This window comes from Erythranthe guttata, chromosome 11 (genome assembly GCF_056151865.1).
Source record: "Erythranthe guttata isolate IM_541 chromosome 11, IM_541, whole genome shotgun sequence".
NCBI classification, from domain to species: Eukaryota; Viridiplantae; Streptophyta; class Magnoliopsida; order Lamiales; family Phrymaceae; genus Erythranthe; species Erythranthe guttata.
This window is the reverse complement of record NC_142543.1, coordinates 4,289,495-4,306,299: the sequence shown is the minus strand read 5'-3', so window position 1 is coordinate 4,306,299 and position 16,805 is coordinate 4,289,495. Positions and strand designations below refer to the sequence as shown.

Sequence of the window (16,805 nt, the reverse complement as noted above, 5' to 3'; positions counted from 1 at the left end):
TGCAACCCGCTAACCCCTTAACGTGGGCCCTACTAGCCAAGCCCAACTGTCGGTATAAATGAGCCAAGACAGCTGCACCCCAAGCATACTCGCCGACGTGCTCGAGATCGGAAGAATATCTCATCCACGTTGGCTTGAACCTGTCTACACTCCGGTCGGGGAACAAAGCCATACCGATCAAAAACGTCAAATATCCTACAACCTTCTGCCGACAAGTTCGGGACCGACTACGCACACGCTCCACAAACTCTGACCATTTTATCCCACTATTGCCGAGCTTGGCATGCGCCTCGACCATGTCCAAATCAAGAACCTCAGCTAGCAACAACTCACTCATAGGCCTCTCCTCAACAGAATCACCGTGCACCGCTAAACCGTCAACACGCAACCCCAAAATCAAATGGACATCATGTAGGGTGATCGTCATCTCACCCCAAGGCATGTGGAAACTGTTCGTTTCCGGCTGCCACCTCTCTATAAATGCCCCCATGAGTCCCTTGTCTACATTTTTAATGTAGAAGTACTCGAGTGAGTCTAGGCCAGATACCTCCAGTAGCTCTAACTCATCCTGCCCGTAAGGAGCCATGAGTTGCTTCAACTCATGTTTCCTAAAAGCATTAAGCGCAGTAATCCTTGACTCACATCGCCCCACGCTGCGCTCCTGTAGAATTTCTAATTTAATCAGACAAAATATATTAAAATAAATATATTTAAAATATATAAAAATAAATATATTTAAACTTACATGTCCTGCCCAAATGTAGTAGGCAATATGACTCTTAAAACTAGGAATCATCCTCCAATCAGTCGGTCCTCCTGGAGCCGGACCATGTAACTCAAGTGGGCCACTGAAAGTGTCAAACTCGTACCGAGACTTCCGTGCGCGCGCGGCCGGGACGGGAACATCATCATAATCGCTCTCAACATGGTCATGCTCCTCCTCGTGTCCCTCGTAGGGGATACCAGACTCTGCCCCTACAGATCGAATGCTACCCGCCATAGATCTAGAACTCTGATCTATGTGGGGAATCTCGTCCACGACCGGTAAACCAGTGTCGCGCTCCATAACTCTCCTACGACGATGAGATGCAGTCATACGAATGCGCTCCGCTTCCGCCTCGGCTTCAGTCGCGCCTTGCCCGCCATACCGAAATTTAATCTTCGGAATTTTATCCGAACTCGAAGAAGAACCCATAAGCCCTTTCCCCTTGTCCTGACGTGCCATCTGTAAAAGATTAAAAAACAAATTAAATAAAATAATTAAAAAAAAAAAAAAAAAAAAATAGTTTGAATTTCCCGTTCTGCAGAACACGGGAACTTGAAGAATTTTCAAGTTCCCGTGTTCTGCAGAACGGGAAACTCAAAAAATTTCAATCGCCCGTTCTCCAGAACACGGGAAACACAAAAATAAATTTTTTTTTTTTCGAAAAATTTAAATTTCTAAAATAATTTGGAACTCCCGTTTTGTGGAGAACGGGCACTTGAAGCACCCGTTTCCTGGAGCACGGAGAACTCAAGAACGTTGAATTTCCCGTGCTCTGCAGAACGGAGACCTCAAGATTTCTTGAATTCTCCGTTCTGCAGAGCACGGGAACTTCAACGTTCTTGAGTTCTCCGTGCTGCAGAAAACGGGTGCTTCAATTTTTTTTATTTTTTTTTCCGAAATTTGCTAGATCTATTCTTAAACACGTGTTTTTACCTAAATTGGAATTGAAACTAATTAAAAGTAGTAGGAAATCGAAAACTTACCGGAATCGAGCCTCGTTTGTACGGTTTGAATGTCGAAAAAAATTTACGAAATTCAAATTTCTAGAGAGTGTTTGGGAGTAGGAGAGAGAATTTGCAAGTTGGAAAAATTAAAATGAAAAAGCTACCGCTGCAAATAAGCCAATTTCAGTAAAAGTACCGCTGCAAATAGTAACACCCTTGGTCAAACAATGTCATGTAGTAAGAGATTGTCCAAATAAAATAAACAATAGTTAAAAAAAAAAAACAGTGGATTTTCAAAGTGAAGAATGTGGTTTTGTGGGGGGGAAAAATGAAAGTAAAAGGACACATAATAATAATACATGCAATACAAGCAATGAAAAAGATGACCCAATAAGTGTGACATAATTGATTGAGTGAGAAGAGCGCAACGACTAATGGTTCGAGTTCGATTCTTTTTGCCAATATTTTTTTTATAAGTCGAGTTCTTGAATGTGTGTGTGTGTATATATATATATATATATATATATATATATATATATATATATATATAATTGCAGATTCTTAAAGAGAAAAAGGATATATTATGGTGGTAGTGCACTTATTATTTCTTTTATCACCATTTATACCACTACTTAATTAGTATCCATATCCCAAATAAAATACTAAAAATTCAAACAAAATTAGGCACCCAATAGAATAGGATGTGGTCTACAAATTCCAGAAAAAGGCTAATATCCAATTTAGAGTAATCTTTTGTTAGATGAGTGGCAAGTTAGTTCCCCAACAAGTTGTTGATTGATGGTTGATAGAATGTGAGGATATAAAGCACTACTGTACTCGGTGTAACAATGGGTGACACCTCGGATTATTCTTCTTTTTTTTTTTTTTTTTAATTTTTTATTCAAAGTCCAATGGATTTGAAATTTTGGAATTATTTGAGATTTATTTTCATTTTATTTTTGAGAAATATATTTTTAGAGAATAATTTAAAAATGAAATTAATGTTTGTTTATAATTTGAAATGAGAAAAATATATTGCAAGTCTGTAAAAGTTTAATCGTGTTTAAATGTGTTGGAAAATGAAATTTTAGAAGAAGAATTAGAAACATAAAGTGGGTTTGTTTGTTTTTTTAGTGGAAGACACTTTTTTAAAATCTTTTAAATGTAATAGTAAAATTATCTCTAAAGAAGAGCGATATTTTTTAAATTTTTTAAAAATAATTATTTTAAAATGAGATGAAAATGGAACCAAACATTGCCATAATAGTTAATATCCTCACTTAGGGTTGCACTCGGAACAAAATTTCTAAATTTTGTCGATTCATATTCAATTTTTTTTCCAATTTCGGAACAGTATTTTTCTTTCAAATTTCTAAAATCCTATTATATTTTTTTTCGTTTTGTTTTTGTTTTGGATTGAATATGCAATATACTCCCTCTTCCTTCAGTATTTGTCGCTTCGGGACTTTTTTTTGTCCCAAATTATTTATCACTTTAGAATTTCAATGTTGAATCAATGAATTGCATTTTTTTAAATGTTGCTCCTTGTCACTCTAAATTGATAAACATAAAATTAATTGAGTGATATTCTAGGTCTTTTGCTAAAACTATAATTCATGCATATTTATTTATTTACTTAATATGTGCGCAACAAAGCAAAATGACATATATTATGAGGCAAAGGAACTATACGGACATTAGATAGAGAGTGCAGAATGAGGCGAAACACTTAGAGAGAGAGAGAGAGAGAGAGAGAGAGAGAGAGAGAGAGAGAGAGAGAGAGAGAGAGAGAGAGAGAGAGAGAGAGAGAGAGAGAGAGAGAGAGAGAGAGAGAGAGAGAGAGAGAGAGAGAGAGAGAGAGAGAGAGAGAGAGAGAGAGAGAGAGAGAGAGAGAGAGAGAGAGAGAGAGAGAGAGAGAGAGAGAGAGAGAGAGAGAGAGAGAGAGAGAGAGAGAGAGAGAGAGAGAGAGAGAGAGAGAGAGAGAGAGAGAGAGAGAGAGAGAGAGAGAGAGAGAGAGAGAGAGAGAGAGAGAGAGAGAGAGAGAGAGAGAGAGAGAGAGAGAGAGAGAGAGAGAGAGAGAGAGAGAGAGAGAGAGAGAGAGAGAGAGAGAGAGAGAGAGAGAGAGATCATTTGTGAGGTGAGGGGTACGGAATATCTGAATCTAGTGGATTGGAATATATTGCTGCCGGAATGGGACATAGGGCTCTCATTGAGTTCAAACATCATAAAATTGTTGTGTTCTTCATCTTCTTTGGTGTGTGTCTATTATGTGGTGCTGTGCTAATTTGATTGTGTTTTTCTGAGTTGACTCACTGAAGTTTCACCTTCACTTTTCATAACAAAAAAATTAACGGATGAATACTGTTTTTATATTTTTCAAATGCCTCAATTAGTACATTATTCCTAGAATTCGATTGGTTGGCTTTGAAAAGACGATTTTCGGCCTTCATGCATCATATTGGAAAAGAATGGAACAGCAGCAAAACTTTACCTGCAGTCTAGAGCTCTATTCAAAAAACTTATAATGCAAAAATTACTATCAACAAAACATATATAACACCAAATATTCAGTTTGAGTGGTGAAAATGCCACATATCAGCATTCCACAAAACTCGATCCAAAGTCATAGATACCAACTGATTAACATAACATCTCGACGCCACATTGCAACTCTAGTCCCGTTTTTTAACTGCATCTAATTGGAACAAAACGAAATACATACGGTCATAATTGTCTATATATATACATATATTTTCTTTTCTTTTTGTGCACAAGACGATAAATTTCAGACAGCTAGAGATTTCTGGCGCTTTGTGTACTGCAAAATAGGATCCTTGGCCTGTAATAGTTGAAACATACTCGGTTAAGACGAATAAATCATCAAGAGAAAAGCTTAAGAAGTAAGAATTATATTATACTAAACGGTGATTAACGTTTAAACTCTCGTTAAACATACCGTGCTTGTTTTTCTGAACCATTTGTCCTGAGTAGGCCTGCTTTCCATGACTACGTCCATGTCATCACCCTGGTTAATATTCGCATTAGCTCTGTTGTTATCAGCACCAGGCACGAAACTCTCTCTAGAAGTTGCAGGCTGTACAAAAAAATAATTACAGAGTTATTTATTTATTTATTTATTTATTAAAAGGGCTGTAAAATAGAATCATATATAATATATACCTCTGCCCTGCTAGTCGGAGTATTCCCACCATGTTCTCTTTTCTTGGTAACACCTTGTTCAGTCCTGGTAGAGCCGTTGACGTATGCATCGGATCTGCCTCTTGTTCGTGTGATATCTGATCCGATCGAGTGGAGCCCACCGCATGTGGATAAGTCCTTGTTCTTGTTTCCTAATATCCAAAAATAAAAAAATAAACACAAAAAAAAAAAATCGAATTTATTCGATTATGAATGTAACGAAGGAAATCATGGCATTGAATTTATTAGTTATGTAGCAACGAAGGTAAGATCGTTCACCAGCAGTATCGGGTTCCGGATGGTTGGACTGCTTATCCAGGTCCTGATAAATTTGAATCATAAGCATAGAATATTTACAGAAAATAAATTGATGATTTAGCAGTTGTCCAATAACTAAAATCTTTATATTTATACCATAGCATCTGAGAATAAAAGCTTCTGGACTTCGACCAGCTTTTTCTTAGTGAGATCGGAGTGGACCACACGCTTGCCTGGAGCAATAGACAACAACATTTTTGTCAGTGATTAAATGTTAAATTTGGTCGGAAAAATAAATACTTAGTCGTGACATTTTTATTTACCAAGTCTGCGGTTGCTACTGGCCTCAACAAAGCCATCTTGCGTCATTTTGTCAATAAGCTTGCGAACTGTCGTCTGGCTGGCTTCACCGTCGAGTTTATTCTGAAGTTTTCCCACTGTTATGTAGTTCATTGGAAGTGTATGATATAAAGCCTGAGATGAAAAGGACGTAATTAGTATGTGAAGCACGAGATTTCAAATTAAAAATATTTAAATGCAAGAATTTGTTATCCCTTGAACGCAGCAATAATTAGATATACCTCCAGTTAACAGCCTATATATACAGTTTCATGCAAACTTTTTATGTCTAAGGATGCAAGTTGTAGGTACTCACTACTCAGTACAAAGTAAATTTTTAAAATTGGGGGAATGAAATACAAGTTAAGCCTGAATTCATGGAAGAATAAAAACTCAAAGATTCACCTTCATGTACATGTGATCTACACTCGAATTTCCGTATTTTCCATCACGTGCTACCACGTGTCCATCGACTTCTTCTTTCACAGCATCAAACTCGTAGTCAAACTTCTAATATCAGATGTGCAGGTTCATAAGGAGAAAAACAAGAGTCAGCAAATTTTAAATATGAATCCGAACATTAAGTGGTAAACGGAAAGATGATAGAAAATAACCTTTCTGTTATTAATGATAAAACTCTCCTCTACACCTTTCGATATAAAACTTTCCTTCACGAGCTTGTCCATAATTTCTGGAGCATAGGAACATTTAGGATCACTCAACAACCAAAATTTACAGAATTATGACCGTGTTTCTATTATACTACGTTATAACCGAATGACCCTTCAGATGTACCTTCAATCAAGATCTGCACAAATTGAATATTTATAAGTCAAAACCACAGACTAGCAAAAGCTGACTTCTCAAAACCAGGATTGAAATCATGTGAAGAAACCTTACCACTGAGATGTCAGGGAAATTTGAGAGGACATCAGTAAGTTCAACTGTGTCAAGGTGGTATGAGCTGATCCAATCCTTTATTCTTCCCAACTGTTGTTCATCTTCTGCAGGATCCTGAGTACCATCTGCTATAAAAGAGACAGAATTAGAATCTCTTCTGAACGAGCTCGATTTATTAATTAGATTTATATGGCACCTTCATCAATTGCTACATTATCTTCTTGAAACTGCTTTTTCTCTGTTAAGACAAAAAATGTTAAAAAGTGTGACTGTACAGCAAAACAAAATGAATGATTAGATTTGTAATCAAGAGAATGGACTTTTACCTATGGGTGCTACGATGTATTGGTCATCGTCGGAATTGCTGATCTGAAGTGCGAGGTAGAAAATTACAAGTTTCGTTTATGTTGAAACAAGATGGTCATGTAATGAATTTGAGGCTTTTTTAAGAATCAGAAACTATTGAAGTAGAACTAACCCATTACCTCACTGTCTGAATCACTATCATCGTCTTTTTGGACAGAATCAGCCCCCAAGCTAACCTCGTCGTCATCTTGATTGTCGTTGTTTTCATCTTCACAAGGATCAAGCACGCTTCTAACCTGTTGATTTTAATAGTGCGGAAAAAGTGGTGAGGCCTAACTAAAAATTATGTAACAACTTTCATGTATGTTGAGATTGCTTACCTTCAGAGTTAGTACTAAATGCTTGCTATTCACTTTGCCAACTTCCATCTTCAAGGGATTTCTTGTCCATGGATTCTGAGCTTCTTCTTCTGTGCAGCCTCTGAAGAAAGGTGGCTCATAATCCATTGGCTGCAATATCAAAAAATAAACAGGTGAAAAGTTCAAAATGCATTATTTCACTAATGCAATGTGAAAAACTTAATGCTCTCTGGCAATGATTTACTATTGAAAGTAACAATCAGTTACTAGCAAGTTAAAATTGTAAAGCACACACAGAAACCTACTAAATTAAAGGCCTACCGTGACATCATCGTAATACAGGAGCTTCATCAGTACAGTGCGCTGCAAAAACGTAATTAATTGAATTAGCTATATCAAAAAGGAAAGTATACGTAGTGAAATAAAACTAGATAAATCTATATAGATCATCACTGTCTCCAGATATTACACCTCATCTGGCATCTTATTCAAAGTCCTCATTAGTTGAATTAGCGTACGGACCATTTTGCATGCTGAGCTCCTGTAAATAAAAATTCCCATATTATTTATAGCAAAACTTAAAAAAACATTAGACCACAAAGTGTTAGCTAAAGTTACACGATTCAACTACCTCATCTGACTAGGAGTTATCTCTGTTGTGGAGTTATACTTGAACGTCCCACCCTTCTTTGTCCCACTACGGTTGATGTTCATGGTAACCTCTTGACTGTCAGTATTAGAGTAGCTGAATGAAACTGCAAGAAAGGCACTTCATCAATATATGCTCAAATATAAAATCGTAAAAATTATTTATCTCTCTACATCAGTAATGTTTGTTGAAACAAAGTTTATTTCAAGACTTACATGCATACTCCTCAATCATTGGACCATCCGCTGCCTCACAGACACAGAACAAGAGTGTTTTCAGATATTTCTTCTGCAAAGCATCATAAACACCTACAAAGAAACGAAAACATAGAAATGAATTAGCTACTAACTCAGCAGGGCATGAGAAAATAACCTTTTAACTGGGAAATTTATGTCCATATACCTTTCTCCATCCAATCAATGAGTCGACGTGATTCAGCATCCATAGGCATAAGTTTTTTAATCTTCATGTCTGTTACAATTTGAAGACGACTTCATTTCTATTCAATAACTGTAACTTTAGCATGAATAATCAGTGACAGTTGGCAACCTACCCAGAGCTGGAACAGACTTATCATTGAAATATTTCTCCGGAAAAAGGCCTCTGATGTAACTGATGTTGAATATAGCAATGCGCAACAGATTCCTTGTCTGGTAAAAGTAAAAAAGGAAATTACAGAATGCTTGTCAAGCATGTGTATTTCAAAAAAGGCACAGATTATGAAAGAAATAAAGTTTCATTTAACTCGAGTAGAGATAAGATAAAGATTGCAAAGGATGCTCATATTAAATTTGTCTATCAGGATGAAAACTGGTCAACCAACATAATAAATACATAGCCACACTTTAAGCAACTTCAGAATGAAACTTCATCCTAGCTCAAGCAAATTTTGGTAGCAATCGAGATTTTATCAAGTAACCAATTACCAACATACATCATATAAGACCGTACAAACTATGACACGTTCATATTTCTCAGTACCGAACAATTAAAACACTACTAAACTGATTAGTATGCAAATTTAACCCAGATAACTTATAAGAGCAACGAATTTCCAGATTAACAACAATGTTTATTTAATTAAAACAGATATTTAAAAACCGTCAAATAGCGAGTACTACGAGTAACTCCAGATATTTTTTTTAATCTTTGAAGGCCAAATATTCCAGATCTGCCAAATAATTATTACCACGGCAGCCATATATTGTTTTACTCTCTGAATAGCAGAAAACAGAGGCAATTGAATGTTCTTCAGAGGTTATCCCTAAAACTATAACTAATCAATATTATTTATTGAAGAATTCCAGATCTCACAGAGAGTACTCTGTATGTACATAACACTTGAATCCAAAATAACATACTCTCAACTAATATTCAATCACAGAACAAACAACCTAGCAGTTGTAGAGCTGCGCTCTTACTCAGAAATTTGAAGGATACCAAATAATCTAGATCCGAATTGACAGGAATTTCGTGAAATTTACCAATTATGTAACAGATGAGTCCAATCGTGAATAATATCTCACAAAATAAATGTATGTGTGGTTTCAAAAATAATTGCAGAGAACGATCCAACAGAGTGACGTTCATGATTCAGTAAACTAGAGAGAGAAGGACAATCAGAAGCTAATTTAACTCAACGAACCTCAGATAATGTGAATACAAACACTAAAAACATCGAAAATCAACATTAAAATACAAAAAATAAAACATCAGTACGATTATCTGCAAATTGCCAAGCGCAAATAAAATCGGAGATGAAGCAAACCAAAACAAAACAAGTAGATCTGATCCGTACGAAACAGTGGAACTCGAAAAATCAGAAAACTATTCAGATTCACGCAGTAGTTACATCAATATCAAAAAATGATGACAAGCTGTTTCGTGCGAAGAAACAAAAAGGCATGAACAGAAACATGGAAAAAATTCAGAAATTATAAAATGAAAAAAATGAGTGAATTTACCAGTAGAAGCGAGTCCTGCTCTGTGATCTCCGACTCCTTCACCTTCTGCGCAACCACCTGAAATCGGAGAAGTGAGACGATATCAGCGATGCTTTTTTACATTACAAAATGGAAAATGTGAAACGAGCTGCTGAAATTTCCCTTCTGCTCACCATTGCTGCTTGACGAAGGAGGAGAGAGAGTAGAGAGAGAGAGAGAGAGAGAGAGAGAGAGAGAGAGAGAGAGAGAGAGAGAGAGAGAGAGAGAGAGAGAGAGAGAGAGAGAGAGAAATGAGAATTTTGAATTTGAACTTTGGAAAGTTTGTTGTGGAGTTGGGAATTCGTGAGCTGAATGAACTGGCGGGATCTGAATAGCGTCGGGGCGGGTATTTATATATGTGCGGACTGCGGAGTAATTAAACCGTGGTTAAGTAGAAAATTGTACCGGAGTTAAAGTGATTTCTAACTGTGGTTAAACGAGCACGCGGAACATGCATTCAACCATTCCAGACTGTTGTAATTTCGGTACAAAAGAAGGGTATCTTCGGTATTCATCAAATGAAGGCGCAAAAGACTATGGGGGCTGGTATGAAAATGTTCCTCATTGGACAAGAATTGCAACCTTGCAAGTTATATTCCTAAATCGAACTAAAATGATTTTATAAATGTTATATAGAGTGAAATACACCGGATTGTATATCACAAATTTTATTACTGATAATACAATTTAAAAAGCTCATTTGATACCCGAAAATTGAAATATTAGAACAAAAATCTAATTGGAAAAAAAAAAAAAAAAACAGTTGAAATTAGTAGTTTTCACTTTTGCCTAATTTATGCTATATATTCTTTTATATTCTAGTAGATATATTGATTTAATGCTATATATTCTTTTATTATACATATGCATCATGTATTTTTTGGCATTAAAAATCATATAGTTTTTTTTTTGCTAATAAAAGAATCCGCAACTTACCCATATAAGTACACTGGGTAAACTTACATACAGATACTCTGTATAGTATATTGCAAACCATACGAGAGATGAAAACCAAACTAAACTAACACTAACCATGTGTAACAAGCAACCGCGAGTATTGAATTGATAAACACACAACATATTGATCAAAACATCGAAACACACATGTCGAAAGTATAAAGTAACACCAAATGAAACAATGCACAAATACAAAGTTCACCATATATAAAGAACAACAAAATCCAGGGGAATAAATAGACCATCCATTTAAAAAATAAAATGAAAATAAAAATAAAAAAATAAAAAAAAAAGATTGTCCGAGCGTCGTATCAACTTAATTATTTTCTCCGACTAATGATGAATTTCCAAGACCCTAACCAACTTCGGTCCAAGTGTACAGTCAGAGAGATATGTTAGGAGCACAAGAGCAGCACAACCCTCAAATGGCCTGAGATCATACTGCTTTTACCGGTGGGATTATTTATCTTCTCCGTTATAATTCCAGAGCTCTTTTTATTTTTATTTTTTTTCAAATGGGCTCTCCTTCATTGTAATCTAGAGGGCAAACTGCCGCTGCTATTTTCTCCCGGAGATTGAATTTTCCGGCAATAAGAGGCCTTACATCTTGAACTCCGACTAAACTTTCCAAGAAAGGAAGCAATAATAACAATTCTGTATCGGACCGATCGTCGAACCAGCTTTCAATCGGTACTCCATTGTCCACTTGGAAACCAAAAGCCTGCAAAAAAAAAAACAAACAAGAAACGAGATATTTTAATAAGCCTCGACTCGATAAATTGACAAATCACAGAGAGTGATGCTATCTCCAACACCAAAAAAATCTATTCACATTACCAATTATTCAATTCATAAAATATTCTTATACAAGATGACTCCAATACCCTCAAGTTATTCTAGCTTTTTTTTACATCACCGTTTCTCATCCACCACCGTCAAGGCGTCACTTCATCTTCTAACTTATTACATTTTATTTTCCACCAACGCAGACCGCAGCATTCCTTTCAAGACCAAGACATCATAAATTCTTCTCTCACGAAAATTACCCTCTAATTTATCCAAATTCCCAGATTATATAAGCCAAAATATAAATCGAGATGATATTCACCACGTTTTAGAACATAATCGAAAAACTTAACAATTGTCGGACTGAAAACAGATCGACAAAAACTGAAATTGGGTAATGAAGGCTTAGTTTGTGATTTTTTTATTTTTTTTAGCTTAATGCATAAATTCAAACCCTAAAATTCAAAATCTCGGAGTGAGTTTTTGAAGTCTGAAATCTAAATCTTATAATTCGAACCAAAATAACTTTTTTCTGTACTACATACTGAAAATCTACTTCTGACATAAAATTACGCTTTTTGTGAATTTTCCTCGTGCAGTCAAACAAAACCAACTGCAACATAACATCTATACAGTTGGAAAAAGGATATTAATATTGTCATATTCACAAAAAAAAAATATATATATTTAATAGGTAAAGAATGGTTTAGTGTCAATGTTACCTGAGGAGAATTGTCGACTATAATGACACGAGACAAATCACGGCCAAGAACCGAGAGGTCTTTGAGGTAATTCCCATCGACAAAGACACAGGACTCGCGATAAACGCGGTGGCGAAAGATTTTCCTCTTTGGGTCAAGAACATTTAGGAGTTGCTCGGCGTAAATGCTTTGACTGGCAGTAAATATAATAATCTCAAAAAGACTCGACACCCTCTCCAAGAAATCTTTAAGATGAGGGCGGCATCGAACATACACTGTGTGCTCCTTTAGGTTAAAATTAACAGAGAACGTGAAATCTGCATCCTCACACGGCTCAAGTGTAGAGTGCACCAATGTCTCTGCCAAACATATTAATTGCATGTCAATACCATATATACGAAAAAGGATGCTAAAAAGTTGACAGATAATACACAAACGACTACAGGCAAAGGCACCATAAGAAAACGAGTGCTGACAAATTCATTAGTTATAATCCACAAATCAACGATACAAGCAAGAAACAGACATACAAATAAAAACAGTGGCAGGAAATTGCTGGTCCAAGAATTCATTTCCTTCGTTAAGGAGACTATAAAAGTGTAAACAAGCAAACTCGCACACCCGTAATATACCAATGTACAGGGAGTTTTATTTTGGATCATTTTGGCAGTTTTATAGGACAATAGATCTACTTACTTTTCACAATTATTGATACGTTTGACTAAAGCCAGCAGACAAATAATTGTTAAATCGGTTCGAGAGTCCAAAACCTAGTATTAGGTACATTACGATCATAAATGATAATTCAAATATCCCTACAAATATTTTAAAACTAAAAGGAATCATAACCAAACCAGCCACAAGTAAAAAAACACGAATATCAATTAGTTTAATCACCCAATACCTAACGACCAACATAAATCGGAAGTTAACAGGCTAAACACATGATCACAGCGGAATATTTCAATTACGATAATCATCCTTCCAGAATAATAACACTGCTAAAAAAGGACAATAAAAAAACTAAAAATATGTTTACCATCCAAATCGAGAACAAGTGAGGTTGATGGGCAGCTTCTTGTTTGTTTAGGCAATAGCAAACGCCGAAATGTGGGGACCACAGATGACAACTCTGGTAAATTCTTTATAAAAAAGTAAGGGTCGAAATCATCATATTCTTCAGCAGCAGCAGCAGCAGCTTCCTCCTCCTGACGTACATCTGCCGACATGTGATCCTGATTGTTCTCGTCAATGCATTCTAGATTTGAATTCTTCATGGAGAGATATATTGCTGAAACTTCAGGTGAAAGAGTGCCAACACCTAAATGCAAGATATACCGAATTAATAATGGAATTTATGGGGGTAATTAATAATATTTGTATTTGTTTTTTGATAGTACCAGGGTAGTCCATTTGGATGTTATCTTTCCAGCAGTCTTGAAACTGCTGGTCGCCATGCTGAAAGAAATTATAGAAATCTGCTGGAATATTGGCCAGGGAAGAGAATTGAATGTGGTGAAATAGATACATTAGAAAATGCAAACAGCAAAATAGTAAAAAAAAAAATTGAAATTAAAATAGCACACCTTCTCTCGAAACTTCTCCTCCAGCACTTCTTGCAATGTGAAACGAAGGAGAAAATATGGTGTCCGAGGCGGAACTATCAGCCCTATCATCGTGCTCCTAACACAAGACAAATGTATAACAAAGTTTGTGAAACTCCATTTAAAAGGATAAATGCCAATTAATAATGCAAAAACATAGCAAATATCCATTTCCATTTGAGGGATAATGTCAGAGAGAAGTAATTGTGAAAGAAATTCTGCATGTATAAAGCACGTAATTACCTTATTTACAAAAGAATTATGAAATTCGTGCTCAGCACGGTAGTCCAAACATATATTGGAATCATCAACTTCGGCCAACGTGAATTTGGTATCCAAATTTGTTCCATCAACAGGCTGCTCGATTGCCTTTGTAAGAGTGCCAACTGAAAGTTGCAACATGGACCCCAAATATGTTAATCTTCCATATAAACTGAGTTGCATCAAAACCTATCTTAAAATCATAGGCCTATGGTGAGTGATATACCATTGAGAAAATGTGGGGGGAAAAAACTACTGAAGCGGTCGAGATTAAGAGAATCAAAGGCAAGAGACAAAGAAAACAAGAATTACAAACTGATCCACACATTACAAAAATGCACCAAGAAGAAGAGGTAGACAATCGAGTCCACCTTTTATCAGTTGAAATATCAGTGATTAACATAAAAATAAAAGGTAGCTAATTTTTATGGTAAATGTTTCAGAAATATATATATATATATATATATATATATATATATATATATATATATATATATATATATATATATATATAATCATGAAATGGCACTGAACTCTTTTAACTACCAGCCTACAATTATCAACAAAGCGAAATTCTTAACTCTATCACAGTTTTACTGCACTATATTTTGCTAAAATAAATAATGCCTATTTGAAGGCCATAATATCGGATAATGAGTTCAAGAACCTACTTACCGACTTTTTTCTTCCTAGCAGAAGACGTGATTAGCTCTGTAACTTTCTTTGACTGAACTTGCACATTATCGACCAGTTTCTTTTGCTGTCTTGTAACCCTTGGATTCCCAAGTTCTCGAGAATTTTTTGCAGCTTTCTTCTTGGTCTGCATTGCATTAAGGGAGGATTATCCCCACCTGCAGATGTTCCCACAACACACTTTACATTCAAAAAGATAAATTCTTCTATCCCAATCATTACAAAGGTAAGTAATTTTACAAGTAAACAAAACCCTATTTAAAATCCAGACCCAATACGAAGAGCAATTACAAAATCTATTAATCCAATGTTGCTTACATATATGAGAAACTCGACATAACACAATTGAAATAAAATTAATGGCAGAAGCTACAAATTTTCATATCTTCACTGGGAAATAATTCTGAAAAAACCATAAAATTTTAAATATTAGAGCTCAGCGTAGTTCTAGATCATGATTCAATTGCAGCTAACGCAGCAAAATTAATTAATCCATTTTCAGAAATTAAAAAAAAATAATAAAATGAGCTCATCTTCCAGCAAATTCACCAAACAATTAGCCCAAACTTCAGCTAATCTAAAACCCTAAAATCCAACGAAGAAAACAACATAAACTATAGCCAAAAAAAACATGGAGAAATACTATTGTAAACCGCAAAACAAACTCAATAATTCGTAAACCAAAATCATACCTGAAGATTCAAAGTTGCGAATTTCACAAAAAAAAAAAAAAAAAAATTGAGCTGCTAGCAGCAATTTAGTAAGGAGAGGAGAGTGAATTTTTCTTTTTTTTTAGGTTTTATTAAATTAATCAGTGGAATATTTTTGAAAGTAGATCGAAAATTTCTGTTTCCCTCCAAGATTGGAAAATCGAAGGAAAAAATAGAGGGAAATGAAATGAGATCGAATTATTTTTTTTCTTTTCTTTTTGATTTCTTTCGCTCCGAAGAAAAAAGTGAAAATGGGTTGAAAATTTCTCTCTTTCCTTAATTTACGACTTCTGTCCTTTTGGACTGAATGAGTTGGGGGAGTATGCGTACTTGCGCGTGTATGTAAAGTTGTGTACTCGCTGTTAGCTGATATCTCTCAAATTTTGTTACCATCATTTTGCTAGTTTTTTTTTTTACTCAAAAGGTCCCTCTATTTAATGAAATTACAATGAAGGCACAAACTCTTTGGTTTAAAAATTAGTCAACTATTATTTAATTTAATTTTTATTTTTCATATTTTATTGGGAAGTCAAATTACGAAAACTCATTCATGTTTGGATAATTAGAACCACCCCTCAACTATGATCTTTTTGACCCTGTGAATGAGTTTTCGTAATTTGACTTTACCTCAGGGGTGACTGTACCCAACATAATCTTTTAGACTCCGTGAAATGTTCTCTAGTTTTACTCATTTTGTGTAAAATTGCAGTTATTGATACACCACAATCTAATATTTACAACTCAAGAGACAAATCTTACGATCACCTTGTTTCAAAATATGGAACTCGAATATGGTAAAAATGGTACAAACTGGAAAATATTCCACATAATCTAGAAGATTCCTCTAAATTTGATACCACGAAAATGAATGTGTAAGAAAAATCATAGTTGAGGGGTGGTTGTAATTACCTAATTATGAGGGGGGGTTTCGTAACTTGACATTACCTCAGGGGTTGGCCGTAATTTGCCAATGTTTAGCAAGTGTAAGGACCATTACTTAATTTTGGAACATATTATGGGTTTCATTAATTGATCCATTTAAAAGGGAAAAGAAAAACAAAAAACAAAAAAGGAAAACTGTGGTGGTGAAATTAATGAGAGTGGGAGTCCTCGTGTGAAGAATCTTTTAGGTTTTTTGAAAATTTGAAACTCGAGCTACAAATGTTGTACGAGTGGATCTATTTGTCGGGTATCCAAAGTTGATGGATTCGGGTCGGGTCGGGTCGGGTTGAATATTACTTGGGCATGGGCTTTCTGTCAATTTGAGTTCTAAATAAGATTGTGAGATATTATGGGCCGAACTTAAAAGATCCGACCAAAAGTTCTGAAGATTCAAATTGATATTCACATTTCCCCATCAAACTATCCATTGTTCACTAGTTGAATTAGGGA

At 35.4% G+C, this 16,805-nt stretch overlaps 2 protein-coding genes across 3 annotated transcripts; both read right to left on the bottom strand.

Annotated features, from left to right (window-relative positions):
- Window positions 1-4,229: 4,229 nt before the first annotated feature.
- Window positions 4,230-9,861, bottom strand: LOC105970997 (meiosis-specific protein ASY1). The gene is made up of 22 exons (XM_012995843.2): window positions 9,836-9,861; window positions 9,684-9,740; window positions 8,273-8,369; window positions 8,122-8,190; window positions 7,935-8,027; window positions 7,702-7,825; window positions 7,542-7,611; window positions 7,392-7,433; window positions 7,092-7,220; window positions 6,891-7,007; window positions 6,732-6,774; window positions 6,602-6,643; window positions 6,406-6,530; window positions 6,301-6,313; window positions 6,120-6,196; window positions 5,911-6,015; window positions 5,490-5,640; window positions 5,323-5,399; window positions 5,188-5,230; window positions 4,891-5,060; window positions 4,667-4,804; window positions 4,230-4,549 (listed from the first exon to the last, which is right to left on the bottom strand). The coding sequence occupies exons 1-22, from the start codon at window positions 9,836-9,838 to the stop codon at window positions 4,496-4,498; spliced, it is 1,839 nt and encodes a 612-aa protein (XP_012851297.2). The 5' UTR covers window positions 9,839-9,861; the 3' UTR covers window positions 4,230-4,495.
- An 897-nt stretch (window positions 9,862-10,758) lies between these two features.
- On the bottom strand, window positions 10,759-15,497 carry LOC105970988 (uncharacterized). Of its 2 annotated transcripts, none has more exons than XM_012995833.2 (8): window positions 15,396-15,497; window positions 14,686-14,861; window positions 13,993-14,135; window positions 13,732-13,828; window positions 13,546-13,626; window positions 13,185-13,466; window positions 12,167-12,504; window positions 10,759-11,379 (listed from the first exon to the last, which is right to left on the bottom strand). In XM_012995833.2, the coding sequence occupies exons 2-8, from the start codon at window positions 14,834-14,836 to the stop codon at window positions 11,170-11,172; spliced, it is 1,302 nt and encodes a 433-aa protein (XP_012851287.2). In that variant the 5' UTR covers window positions 14,837-14,861; window positions 15,396-15,497; the 3' UTR covers window positions 10,759-11,169. The 2 variants fall into 2 exon arrangements, with proteins under 2 accessions (XP_012851287.2, XP_012851288.2); XM_012995834.2 differs by having other exon boundaries at window positions 13,546-13,623.
- Window positions 15,498-16,805: the final 1,308 nt, after the last annotated feature.

Bases quoted from the DNA above. Each gene is read 5' to 3' on its own strand.
- LOC105970997 (XM_012995843.2), bottom strand. The intron at 8,191-8,272 runs GTAGGTTGCCAA...AAATTGTAACAG, and splicing joins TAAGTCTGTTCCAGCTCTGG to ACATGAAGATTAAAAAACTT. The intron at 4,550-4,666 runs GTATGTTTAACG...CAACTATTACAG, and splicing joins GGTTCAGAAAAACAAGCACG to GCCAAGGATCCTATTTTGCA.
- LOC105970988 (XM_012995833.2), bottom strand. From the start codon at position 14,836: ATGCAGACCAAGAAGAAAGCTGCAAAAAATTCTCGAGAACTTGGGAAT. The intron at 14,136-14,685 runs GTAAGTAGGTTC...TGCAACTTTCAG, and splicing joins TGCTAGGAAGAAAAAAGTCG to TTGGCACTCTTACAAAGGCA. The intron at 11,380-12,166 runs GTAACATTGACA...TTTTTTTTGCAG, and splicing joins TAGTCGACAATTCTCCTCAG to GCTTTTGGTTTCCAAGTGGA.